The sequence below is a fragment of the Nymphaea colorata genome, chromosome 11 (genome assembly GCF_008831285.2).
Source record: "Nymphaea colorata isolate Beijing-Zhang1983 chromosome 11, ASM883128v2, whole genome shotgun sequence".
NCBI lineage: Eukaryota > Viridiplantae > Streptophyta > Magnoliopsida > Nymphaeales > Nymphaeaceae > Nymphaea > Nymphaea colorata.
Genome location: NC_045148.1, coordinates 3,118,840 through 3,132,309, shown reverse-complemented (window position 1 = coordinate 3,132,309; position 13,470 = coordinate 3,118,840). Strand labels below are relative to the sequence as shown.

The 13,470-nt window shown below is 37.5% G+C and overlaps 1 protein-coding gene across 1 annotated transcript; it reads left to right on the top strand.

Annotated features, from left to right (window-relative positions):
• Positions 1-1,261: 1,261 nt before the first annotated feature.
• On the top strand, positions 1,262-12,515 carry LOC116264674 (cellulose synthase-like protein E6). The gene is made up of 8 exons (XM_031645018.2): positions 1,262-2,017; positions 5,108-5,248; positions 6,216-6,344; positions 7,442-7,654; positions 9,399-9,528; positions 10,220-10,317; positions 10,985-11,335; positions 11,850-12,515. The coding sequence occupies exons 1-8, from the start codon at positions 1,439-1,441 to the stop codon at positions 12,396-12,398; spliced, it is 2,190 nt and encodes a 729-aa protein (XP_031500878.1). The 5' UTR covers positions 1,262-1,438; the 3' UTR covers positions 12,399-12,515.
• The last annotated feature ends 955 nt before the right edge of the window (positions 12,516-13,470 follow it).

Genomic DNA, 13,470 nt, shown 5'->3' with positions numbered 1-13,470 from the left:
TTTCGAATCTCTAAATTTTCTTGATGGAATTCCAAATCCTTTTTTTTGAGGTTTCTTTTTGTCTATACAAAAAGTTTCTTTTTGTATTAATGATGGATATTTTTTGTTATTTTTGAAATGACGCGTGAAAATTCATATACACAAAAACAGAGTATACAACCAGTTCCATGACAATTGGGCTTTCATTAAATTGACAGCTTGGGCTTTGGTTACCGCATAGATGCACTAGTGAAGTTGGCCCCTAAGGGGGGCAAATTTGATTCCTGCAATTATTAAGTTTGCAAGCTAATTGGCATTAATTAATCAGCTGAAGCGACAGACTTAATTTCCTTGCTACCCGATCCCGATCGATCTACGTCGATTTTATCTTAAAGCCGATTAATAACTTTCTTTGTTAATTAGTTGCTACGAATATGAGCACACTTGGTAAAATATTAGACGGTCACACATGGACCTGATCCAGGTGCAAATTAACTTGAAAAGTCTGTATTGATCGTTGATCTACAGGCTCTCTGGTATATGCACCAAACGGTCTGCTCTGCCTTTATGGCTGAATATATAAAAGTTCTAGTACTGACGTGCAATAGGGCTGGCAGATGAACAAGACAGAAATAGTGCGTGCTTCTCATGTTCTCCCATTGTATCTGTCAAAATTAAAGCTTATTCTTGTGTCTTATACATCATCACAAAATTTTTTTGTTACCAGCATATACTTGCAAATCCTGATCAGTGTGAATTCTGTGCTTCTCAAGGGCCGCAGGTTTTTGTATAAAAATTAAGGAAAACAATACGAACAAAAATAAAAGAAGTGGCCAGTTATTACCATATACAGCTAACTACTTGTAAGACCAATTAAGCCTCCAAAAAAGATCATGATAAATATTTTATCGTATCATTGAGCACACAAATATACTTGGCAAGAATAACAACAGATTTCATTCACAATGAAGTTATGATTGATAAGACTATATTCTTGGTAGATGGTTAGGTAACTTTAAAAGGCTAGAATCACCATTCAATTTTATATATATATATATATATATATATATATATATATATATATATATATATAATGAGCCTTAATTATCTATGTTTTAATATGTGCCTGTAATCTAAGATCATCACGCTTTTATTAATAAAATAGACGTGGAGTACTAAATTAAACATCTAAGAAAAGAGACAGAGTTGTTATTTAGCTACCAGTCCGACCCACCTGCGCGTTCTTATCCACGAGACTCGCGTGAGCTTTTCCTTCGCCTCCCATCACGTCCACTTCCTCCCATCCTTAACGTGGGCTCCATCGATTGACAAACTTCATCCCTCCCCCCTTCCACTCCTTCCTCTATATATATATATATATATATGTATATATTCTCTAGGAATTACATATTACATTACATTAATATCACCACCGCCGCTGCAGCAGCTGTCACTAAAAATGGCCGCCACACCTAATCGCCGCCTCTTCACGACGACGGTGTTGCCGTGGCGAGGCCTTTACAAGCTCTATTTCCTTCTCTTCGTCTCCGCTCTGTTGTCTCTCTTTTATTACCGGTTCACCCACATCCCCACCACCCACATCCCACTCTGGCTCCTCATCACCGCCGCCGACTTCTGGTTCGCCGTCGTCTGGCTTTTCCAACAGGGCTTCCGATGGGCTCCCACCTTCCACCACACCCACAGGGACCGCCTTCCTGCCGACGTCCCGGCCGTCGACGTCTTTGTCTGCACTGCCGACCCTGTTCGAGAGCCGCCGACGATCGTCGTCAATACTCTGCTGTCCATGATGGCCTATGAGTATCCAGTCGAGAAGCTGGCCTTCTACCTCTCGGATGATGGAGGATCGGAGCTGACATTCTACGCCGCCGTCTTGGCGGCAGAGTTCGCACGAGATTGGCTGCCGTTCTGTCGGAAGTTCCAAGTTGAGCCAAGGTCGCCGCGAGTCTACTTCTCCATGGACATGCCACTTGAGCTTGGTGACAATGACGGTTTTAGGAGAGAATACTCTGAAGTCAAGGTAAAATGAATAGATCATTGCACCTTCTGATACCTCTCTCTTTCTGTCTCTCTGTCTCGCTCTCTCCCTCCCCATCTCTCTCGCTCTCTCATGTGCTTATGTTTACCTTTTTTTCTTACTCAAACCTAACTTACCTAGATCAATATAATTTTTATTATAAATATCAATTTTTTTAAGTATATTGTAGCTTCAATTATCGGGTTTTGAGCATAAAAATACGGTCAACTCTCTCATATTAGCAAATAAATTAAACCATTAATTAAAAAAAATGGCTGCACTTTAGTTTTGAATTAAAATGTTATTATAATAGAAAGTGTTTCTCATTTTTTTAATTTGGTGAGAGACACATACGCTCATAATTGTCTAATTTAATTTTTAATTATCCTGATGGGAGCATGCTCCCAAACTGTCCAGCAGCTGTCTAATTTATTAATGATTTAGTTTGAATTTCATCCAAACTGACGTAAATTAATAGTCTCCAGTGTAGACTTGTCAGTTTATTTCGGGACTACATCTTGACTACTAATATCAAAATTTTCGACTATATCTCTTATATATATATCCAAACCACTAGGTTTAGGACAAAAACAAAACACAGAAAAGTGGTTGGTAACATATTTGTTTACGTAATCTAACCACACAAATATGATCCTATTAATGTTCTGATAAGAATTATACACTAATGTGAACATTTTTTGAGTTTAACAAGTTTTATACTAATAAAAAAATGGATATCAAATTTTTTATGATAGAAAAACAAGTGTTCTTTTTAAAAACAACATCAATTTAACACAAGTTTTATATTAAATTAATATTTATTAATATGGTAGAATGTTCATATGTTGTTTAAAATCATTTTTCTCAAGTTCGGTTTTTGTCACTGACCTAAGTGGTCTGGGATATACCAATTTTCTTATATATAAAGATGTATATATATGATTTGTCTAATGTTGATGTTATTGAATGGCAAAAAATCAAAAAATGTTGTTAAAACGCAATTTCCATTGGAATATTAGCGCTTCTTTATAATGCATTAATTGTTTATGGTACTTATAAAAATAGTCTATGCCTCTATTGTGCATTCTAAAAATTTTTAGATAAGCACACATGTCCGTGAGTATCTTAAAATTGCATTTATTGCATATTCTACACTCAAGAAGAACATGTTTCCTTGCAGTTTTGCATCCCAACAAAGCATGCATTTATGTTTTTTAATAGTAGGCGGTTGGATTAGGGGGAAAATGAACACATGTGTTCCCTGGTCCCACTGAGATCCTCAAAAAGGTAAACAAAAAAGGTAAACAGGAATTGATGGCCCCACTAACAAGGGTCTCCAGCTGTTGTCACTGGACTAATCTAGCGCTGTGGATGTTGGTCGGGTCGACCATTGAAACGGGGCAACATTTCCTACAGTCCTCCACTTTGCTTGTGGGGGGCGTTTTTGCCATTTAAGGAAGTGGTTTCTTCGTGGTGATTTTTTTTTAAGACTTGTCTCATGCATGTAAAAATGTATGTAATCGTTCCAAAATCGCTCGCATCAACTCGAAGCCTTAAAAAAACCTGACCACGGTCAAAGTTGGTTGAGTTGATTCTTACCAAGCTTTAACTTGGTCTTGGTTAGTCTTGACTCGCCTGATATAAATTGATCAGTCATTCAGCTGATTCGAGTTACGAATTTGCCAACTATGATTAAAATATTTAATAATAAAAAACTTTTAACAAATAAAAATAAATTTATTAAATTATAATGTGCATGTCCTTATAAAGTAATTTTTAAAATATTCCAACCTACTTTTTTTTTTTTTTTGCATACAAATGGGATTTCTTGAACCTTTTATATGTTGCTCGTCTAGGGGTAGGGTAAAAAGGTAATTTTTAGTTATGACACATTTGATAGCCGCGTGAAACATTGTAAAGGAGGGGAATCCCCCTCCTCCAACAAACACAAAAAAAGTTACTTGGTGAAATCGGGTTTTTTGATTGAAATGATAGTGGTAAAAAATGAGACCCTAAGAGATCCGGCTGTTTACCCAGATGGCTTTCACCAGATGGAAAAGTGCATGAGCTAGTGGAAAAGTGAAAAAGAAGTGCATGGTCTGTACGCTTATTTTCCAACTTTTTGAATTTAGAAATAATTTTTAATTTTTTTTTATATCGAAGTATTTTAAAAAAAAACTTAAACGCTTGTAATGGTCGGTTAGCTATTTGCAACTGTTTTTCTGCCCTCCCTCATTTTAGACATCAAACGCTCAAAAATTTTTTATGTGAACTATTTTTACTTTATCAAAAACATCGCATTTTAAAATGATGTGAAATTTCCCCTTTTTCATCTTTACCAAATGAACTTTTTCTAGGTAAATTTTTTCCTTTAAAATAAGGGAAAAAATTCAAACACTACCGTATCGATATTTTGTACGTGCATGGGACATTTTTTTTCACCCGGGCTATTTTAGTCATTTTAGCATGTGAATGAATTTTTGCACCTCCATTTTTTGTTCTTGCTAATGTTCCTTTGGCATTTAGTCTTTTGTCCTTGAAAAGGGGAGGGCACGTTTTTTTTTACCACCATGGCCATTTCAGTCATTTTGCACCCATGCATTCATTTTAGTACCTAAGCCCCGAGTATAAAATCTGGGCTGAAAGTAGACAACCTACTTCTTGTATTAATTACTAAAACACATCCACAGTTAAAATGGGTTGGATTTCTAAAATTAAATGCGACATCTGTTGTATTTGGAATTATAATATTTGTCAAACTGTACTCCACTAACTAAAAATTCATCAAACCTCAAAGTTACCAGTATATATAAATGAGAAAATCGTTTAAACTATTAATATAAAAATAAATAGTTTTTGTGGGGTTGGTGCGGGCAACTGGGCACCAAAACTTGGATTCGGATTTAAATTTGGAGCTGATATTTAAACAAGAAATTAATTGATCATGGAGCAAACACAAATCGAATTTGAGCCAAACTTGTAACAACGCATAATTTGGTCTCTTAAATGCTTTATTATTTTTCTATCTAGTTCAGCTGTGCGGATGGCATCTGATTTTTATTGATTGGTACTGGAAATTGCAAATACGTGCAGCGGAAGTTCGATGATATGAGCGATGGGATAGAGAATGCTGCGAGGTCAGGAAGCGTGCCGGCAGAGGCGAAGGCGAAACACAAGGGGCTCAGAGAGTGGGACTTGGCGAGGAACCCTCGAGACCATCAAACCATACTAGAGGTAAACCGATAATTGTTGTTACGTTCTTCGATATTACCAGCAGGTTTGCAAAGTCATCTACGGACGCAACTTTATACGATTTAGTTTTAAGCTAGATGAAGGTCAAATTATCGATTCAATTCTGGACTGAATACGTGAAAGCAAACCAAATCAATGGGGATATCGGGAGGTCGCTTGGAAATGAAACACTTTGTGAGTGTTCCATCAATCTGTCCACAAAAATAGGGTAAATTTATAAACACTTAATTTTAGTGTTTCGTGAATTTGTCTCAATTTTTGAGGCTACGTAACACTCACATATTATTCCAACTACTAAACAACCCTTAAAATATATAACTCGGACTGGATAATGTCCATCCCAACTGCCTCAAAAGATTAGATTTGGAGAAAAATTAATCAAATTTGGATTTAAGAAATAAATGACATCCTAATTCATGTAAAGTCAATTTTTAAGTAGATTTTCAGATGGATTCAAGTTCGGATTCAAGTTCTGGTTTAGATAGGTATTCTATATCCAATATTCATATATTTTGGAAGTCCGTTCTTAACATATCATAGAACAGTTTGGACTCGGTTATGTGTTTAACTAAATCTCGGATTTGGCCGATTTGGTTGTCAATTTAAAAGTCAGGTTCATGTGAATTTAAAGGCAGATTCAGATACAATATTAAACCCTTTTCGTATTTGAATTCGAATGTGAATAAATCACATACGGTAAATTCTACATCCAATTCGAATATCCATTGACATTCCCTCACATCTACATGTAATGTATAGTAAATCTTATTCAAAAGGTATTCATCTTAAAATATCATCATTTGAATTGGATTGGATGTCAAAGATTAATGATCCACTTGCATCTGGGAACAATATAAAAAACTCATGGTCAATTTATGCAATGTTGTGAAACTGATAACTGATATTGATTACATTATATGTGGATATGACTCGATCGTGCAATTGGCAGATTCTGTTGAAAGGGAATGGCGAGGACTTAGACGCAAGCGGCAGCCCCATGCCAACCCTGGTTTACCTCTCCAGGGAGAAGAGACCAGGAGTCCATCACCATTACAAAGCTGGTGCACTGAATGCCTTGGTAATTAAGCCTCAAACTTTTTTGGTGCTTCTTGTTTACATTAATTTCCCCCATATATTTTCATACGAAAACAGACCTTTTACAGTATATTTACTATGGTTTTTTTCTAGTTGCATCTTAATTTAGAACGCGTGTGTATCCTTAACTTGCAAATTACATTGCCAAGAAAGGCTGTATTTGTTCAAGCCTTTGACGAGGGTTCTCTTCTTAGACATTGACCTGATCGACCTGATCCAGACCTCCTCCAACTAGCAAGGAAAAGTTTATTGTAAAAAAATACACCTACTTGTTTCAACAGTGGCTTTTAAGAGGTTGTTTGACAAATGTAACACTCTGTTGATGGACCTGATCCAGACCTCCTCCAACTAGCAAGGAAAAGTTTATTGTAAAAAAATACACCTACTTGTTTCAACAGTGGCTTTTAAGAGGTTGTTTGACAAATGTAACACTCTGTTGATGGACCTGATCCAGACCTCCTCCAACTAGCAAGGAAAAGTTTATTGTAAAAAAATACACCTACTTGTTTCAACAGTGGCTTTTAAGAGGTTGTTTGACAAATGTAACACTCTGTTATTATCCGGCCATGAACCTGCCCCAAAAAATAGGACAGATATATAAAACACCATAACAAGCATTCCATAAATTTACTCTATATTTTTATATCAGATTTATGAGACAGTTATACGATTGTCAAACGGTCATAAATACATTTTTATCTATAAAGACTGATGGTTAAGCTTTTGAAAACCAATTAAAGGGCCGGCAACAATATATAAGAATAAGCCAAAACTGTTTTTCTCATTTATATTCTTAAAATTTACTATTATGTGCCTCCCCAATATGCAAATTAGATTCTTGGAGCCTTTTCGTGCTGCAAATTAAAAAAGTAGAAATTAATATTTTAGTTTAAACTACTTCTCACACAAATGTATAATGGTTATTTCTGTCAAATGAAGTTCATATGAAGCCAAAGAATCCCAGAAAGGGTTCAATTGGCACTCGCCCCATAATGTTTTTTGTTTTTCAAATAGAAACAGAAGATGGCATGATCTTCAGTGGCTCATTTCATTCTCTCGTATGTGTTGATTTTTGGGCAGAACCGGGTGTCGTCCATCATAAGCAATGCTCCTTTGGTACTCAATGTCGACTGCGACATGTACTCAAACAACTCCGAATCTCTCCTCCATGCCATCTGCTTCTTCCTGGACCCTGAGAAAGGCAACAAAATTGGCTACGTTCAGTTCCCACAGAGCTTCAATGGCATCACCACCAACGACCTGTATGCTAACGGCGTCAAACGAATCTATGAGGTACGCCCCTCTTCTGATCTTATATATATATATATATATGTTATGAATTAATTACCATCTCCCTTATTCTGTTGGAAGTTTGAATAGTACTGATTTGCTTAATTTCAGTAGGTTCATTGTATTGGTAACTGATTATGACTTGAATCTGAATGCCGGAGATCTTGATTAATCCATGTGACACAGGGTAGGACCTATGTTATAGCTTGTGTGGGCAATTGCCCACACCAGCCTAAAAATTTTACTTTATTTACATAGAGAAACATCATTCATTCATAGTTTTTTACATATGAGTGCGCCCTTTCAAATCTGAAATTTAAACTTAGAGTTCCCCCCAACTAAAAATTTCTGACTCCCTCACTGCCCACACACTACAGTACCGGCTACATATATATTCTGCAGCATTTGACAAACACAAATGTCAAATCCTTGGGTTAAAAAATTTTGAAAGTTGCCCCTGTCGGGAATGATTATTTTTTGCACTCTCAAGATCAATAAGAGAGAAAACAAGACACACAAGAACATAAGGATTTACGCTGTTAGAAAGATCAACATCTTCCTTCCTAAGTCTATGGCCAAAATGAGTCTCCTCTGTTTTCAAAACCAGAAGAAGATATTTAACAAATAAAAAAAGTAACTTATGAGGTGTTTGGTAATAATAACAGGATATTACTGTTATATGTATTTGCCTCCAACATTTGGTGCACATGCATGAAACAGTAACGTACTATTGCTGTTATCAAACAACCTTTTAAACAAACACCAAAAATTGGAAAATTATACTGACGCCTTAGCCTGCAAAATGTTCTCCCGTTAAGTTAGGATTAGACCGCAAACTTCCAACAACCTGAATCTTGGCATCTTTGTTCGAAGATCGAGGGGATGTAGAACCCTTGGGTATGATGATCTTTGGATGTATTAGGCACACATTTTAAACATTCCTACCAATAAGTAGGAGAGCAAAAAATTTTGAGCTGAGGCACACTCTAACATATAGTGACCAATTTTAGTTTTTTAAATCCATCTAAGAAACTTCAAGAGGCTTCGCATTACATGAAAATTAGAGAAGAGGAGTGGAAGCAATCGCAGACTCTCCATTTTAGATTTCTTTGATTCAAGAAATCTAAGATGGAAAAGAAAATATAAAAAGTTCAGTATGCAATAAACTAAAAGCACTCCAGTTCTTCCTCTATTCTCACTCTCTATGCCAGTGAGAAAAAAAGGAGGATGTGCCTCGATCTAGTTTCGCAATGTTAATATCGGATCCAAGATCAACTTGATTAGATTTCTGCCCAACTAGATGACCCACATGTTGTCGAGCCTAGTTACGATCAATATTGAAATTGCAGCCCTTATGCACGGCTTGGTTATTGCCAGTCGCTTTGAACATGGTCCGACCTAACTAGTAGGGCCGACCCAAAAAATTTTGGTCAAGGGACACTAGTTATGAAATTTTAAATTTTTAAGAAGTACCAACATACAAATGAAAAAATTACCATGAAGTAGTATGAACATAAAAACAAGCATTTTTGGTTGGTCTGTGCGGGCCAATTGCCCCACACGGTGCCCATACCTGCCTTCACCTCTGTTTGCTAGTTAGATTTTTTCGATTACCAGAGTTAATCCGAATCTTCAATCATTTACATTTTTCTAAACCACCTTGCTGTGTGTAAATTCAGTTTTTTCTAGTAGAATTTGTGTTTAATGGATCTGAGAAGCCAAGAGTATTCGTTTGCTTCTTACACAGATAGAATTCTTTGGCACCAATGCTCACAACGGTCCAATGTATGCTGGAACTGGCTCAGTCCATCGTCGCGTTTCATTAAATGGGAAGCTCTACTCACCTGACTTTCAAGCTGATTGGGCCAGTTGTTCAGGTAAAATCTCACTTCCCTTCTTTGATCGGTTCCAAAATTTCAACTACACAATTGACCACGCTTCTTGCTTATGCCTTCATATTGAATTTTCAACTGATATTAATTCACAATTTCTTGAGTGTGTAATGACCTGAATACTCATTATCCATAAAAAAAAAATCTTTTTGCAATGACAAAAAGAAGTAATAAAAAATTAAAAGACAACAAGCAACATTTTTTTTTTTTTTGAAAAATACTCAAAATATCCTATTCCAACCTTTTCATTTTTCGGTGCATATATGCTTCTGCACCAGGGTGGCGCATGCAACTCACTTTCAACTCTCATGTAGTTGGTAATAGTGGGTTAGGGGCGGAGGTAAGTGTTATGCTCCACGGTGCCCATTGTAAAAAATTGTCTTTAATGAATGGATTTGAGTAGATTTGGATCTAATTATATAGATCAGCCCCATGAAATCCTGGTCAGGCCAATTGAAATTTTGTTACTTATATATTTAGTGCTTCATAGACAAAAAATTTCAGCTCCACCTCTGGTCTCAGAATATAAAGTGGTGGAAAAAAAAAAAGAAAAGAAAATTTTTTAATATTCGCCTATGCATTAGCTCGAACTGGAGAACTAAATTATATATCACTGGCTTTTAACATTAGCGATATATTGATTATCGACTTGGATTGATTTCTCCCTAACTTGTAGGTAATAAAATTCATCCTGATGAGTGGAGTACATTAGAGGAGAAGGCAAAAGCTCTTGCAAGCGCTGACTTTGAGAAGGGTACCGAATGGGGAAAGAAGGTAATATAACTCTCCACAGTCTCCCTTGTGCACATGCACACAAACACACATAGACATTCCACGCACATATTCTCACTAACATGTGTGAACCATTCCAGTACATTTCAAGGGTCCTCCCTCCCGCACCCATTTGTTCCCAGACCAGGTTCATATCCGGGAACCGTGTATCACCAATAGCAAATCCACCTACGGCCAGATCCAATGACAGTTCTCACTACGGACTCAATTGACTGAGTTTAGGTGCTGCCTAAGAGACCCTTTGTTTCCAATTGATGTCCAATCATTCATTCAATGTGTGTGTGTGTGTTAGTGTGTGAAGAGATGGGGAAGAGAAATGGACAAGAACCAGCCCACTTAGCCTCTATAATGGTACCCCTAATCGCAAGTTCAACACTCTTACATACCATCAATATAGTGCCCTCTAAGATTTGAATTGAGAACGTGACTATAATACGCCACCCAAGCCAACCGGTTGCGCTACAAAAGAGGAGATGGGGGAAGAGGACAAGACAAGAACCGGTCAGCTTAGTCTCCATAAAAGCACTCCTAATCCGAAGCTCAACATGCCACCCAACGTTGTGCTACCTATCACTTTATGATAGAGAGAGAAAGAGGTGCTAATCATAAGTTAATGTATGAGTGGTAATTAATTAAAGAATGAATGCAGATGGGGTTGATGTATGGGTGCGCGGTGGAGGACGTGTTCACAGGCATAGTGCTGCATTCGAGGGGATGGCAGTCAGTATTCTGCAGTCCGGAGGACAGGAACGCCTACCTGGGCCTCGCCCCCGTCAACACCAACGACACCCTCATCCAGCACAAGCGCTGGTCCACCGGCCTGCTCGAGATCTTCCTCTCCGACTACTGCCCATGGACCCACGGCCCCCGCCGCCTCAAGCTCGGCCAGATTATGTGCTACAGCTTCTACACTCTCTGGGCCCTCTGGGGCCTCCCCATGCTCTGCTACGCCATCTTACCTTCTCTCTGCATCTTGAAAGACATACCCTTGTTCCCCAAGGTATTAATTCTTATTGGTGTCTCTCTCTTTCTCTCCCACGATAACTTTGGTCTAATTGCTAAAACTATTTTCATAGAAGACATGCTCTTGATTCAAGTTGTTTTTATGAAAATTATGTATTTTTCTATTATCAAAATGTCATGTTATGGGAGCAGCTCATTTTTTTTTTAGTTATAATTAAAACACTATTAAAGTCCAACAAATGATCAACTTAATAGACATTTGCATCAACCTATTCTTATTATCATATTAGTAAGGAAACATTTGCAAAAAAAAAAGAAAAATGAAGAACACTTTAAACATCATACTTAAATGATCTAATCTTGTTCTTGACTTAATGGTTTGGTCTCTACCAATTTCCCTGACAAACTAAAATGTGGCAGTAACTTTCAGTAAGTTCTTCAAAGGAATTAAATTATTTTGTGCATGCATGGATGCTTCTTCCATCTGTGGGCAGTAAAATACTAAGTGCAGATCAGTAACCCAAATTCTCTGTGGCTTTTAATGTGTATAGGCATCCGATCCATGGTTCAAGGTGTTTGCTTTCTTGGGCATGGGATCCCACGTATTCAGCCTTGTTGAGCTCATATGGGCAAAGGGAACCTTCAAGATGTGGTGGAACGAGACCAGGATGTGGATGTTCAAGGGCTCCTCTTCCTACCTCTTCTCTGTCATCGTCATCATCTTGAAGTTGCTTGGTGTCTCAGAGTCTGGTTTCGAAATCACCAGCAAGGTCATCGATGAGGAAGCATCAAAGAGATACGAGCAAGAGATCATGGAGTTCGCAGTGCCCTCGCCAATGTTCATACCCCCAACAACCCTAGCGTTGCTCAATCTCTACTGCTTCATCCGGGGATTCACTGTGGTCCTAAGTGAAGGGCTGGGAGCCCTTGATCGCCTTGCCCTACAAATAGTCATCTCTGGCTATATAAGCGTTATAAGCATTCCAGTTTTTGAAGCACAGTTCATCCGGAAGGATAAGGGCCGCATGCCAACATCAATCACAGTTCGCTCTTTATGCCTCGCCTTGGCTTTGGTCTATGTTTTCTCCCTCTGGATATGATGATTGGGACGACGGGGAATGTTCTAACAATGATTCAGCTTTTTTGATAGCATGCCTAAGGTAGTAGAGAATGTTTTGGGCGTGCATCTTAAAAGTACCTGCTTGTACACGAGTAACTTTGGGCCCATAATCAGTGATTGCCATCTAAGTTATTGCCTTCTTCTTTTTTTTCCCCTTCTTTAGTAACTGGATGTTCAATTAATATTTCTTTAGTTCATATTTGTGCACGACTAGGGCTGCACAATTCAAACTCACTCATTAAAACTCTATTCGTTTATAAACAATTCGACCTCGAGGTCAAATATATACTCAAATATTAAATTAATCGAGTTCAAGTTGGAATCTAGTGTCTGTTCCCGCACTAACGGGAAAAGGATTTGAAGTACGTTTTATTCCAGGGAAAGTAACAGTGGGAAAACATAGAAGGTCCATGTTTGGTGGAAAATTTGTAAAAGAACATGGTATGTTCAAACTAAATGATATGAATGAAGCTTCAAGTTCTGCTTATTTTGATTGTGCAATGAGTGTGAACGTAAACTTATGGCATGAAAGATTAAGCCATATAAGCATCAAAAAGATGCAGACTCTAGCACAACAAGGTCTAATACCTGACATAAATATAAATGATTTTGCGAAATGCGAGTCATGTGTATATGGAAAAATGACAAGGAAACCATTTCCGACTGAAGTAATTCGGGCCACTGAATTATTAGAGATAATTCATACAGATATCTGTGGACCTTTCAGAATCCAAACTCATAGTGGCAAGTTATATTTCATAACCTTTATTGACGACTTCTCAAGATTTGGTTACATATACTTAATCATATATAAATCTGAAGCACTTGAGAAATTCAAGGAATACAAATCTGAAGTCGAGAGACAACTTGGAAGGAATATAAAAATCATAAGGTCTGATCGAGGAGGAGAATACACTTCTAGTGAATTCCTCGAATACTGTAAGGACCTTGGAATTAATAAGCAAAACACAATGCCTAGGACACCACAACAAAATGGTGTGGCTGAGAGGTGTAACAGAACCCTCTTGAACATGGTGAGATCCATGTTGGCA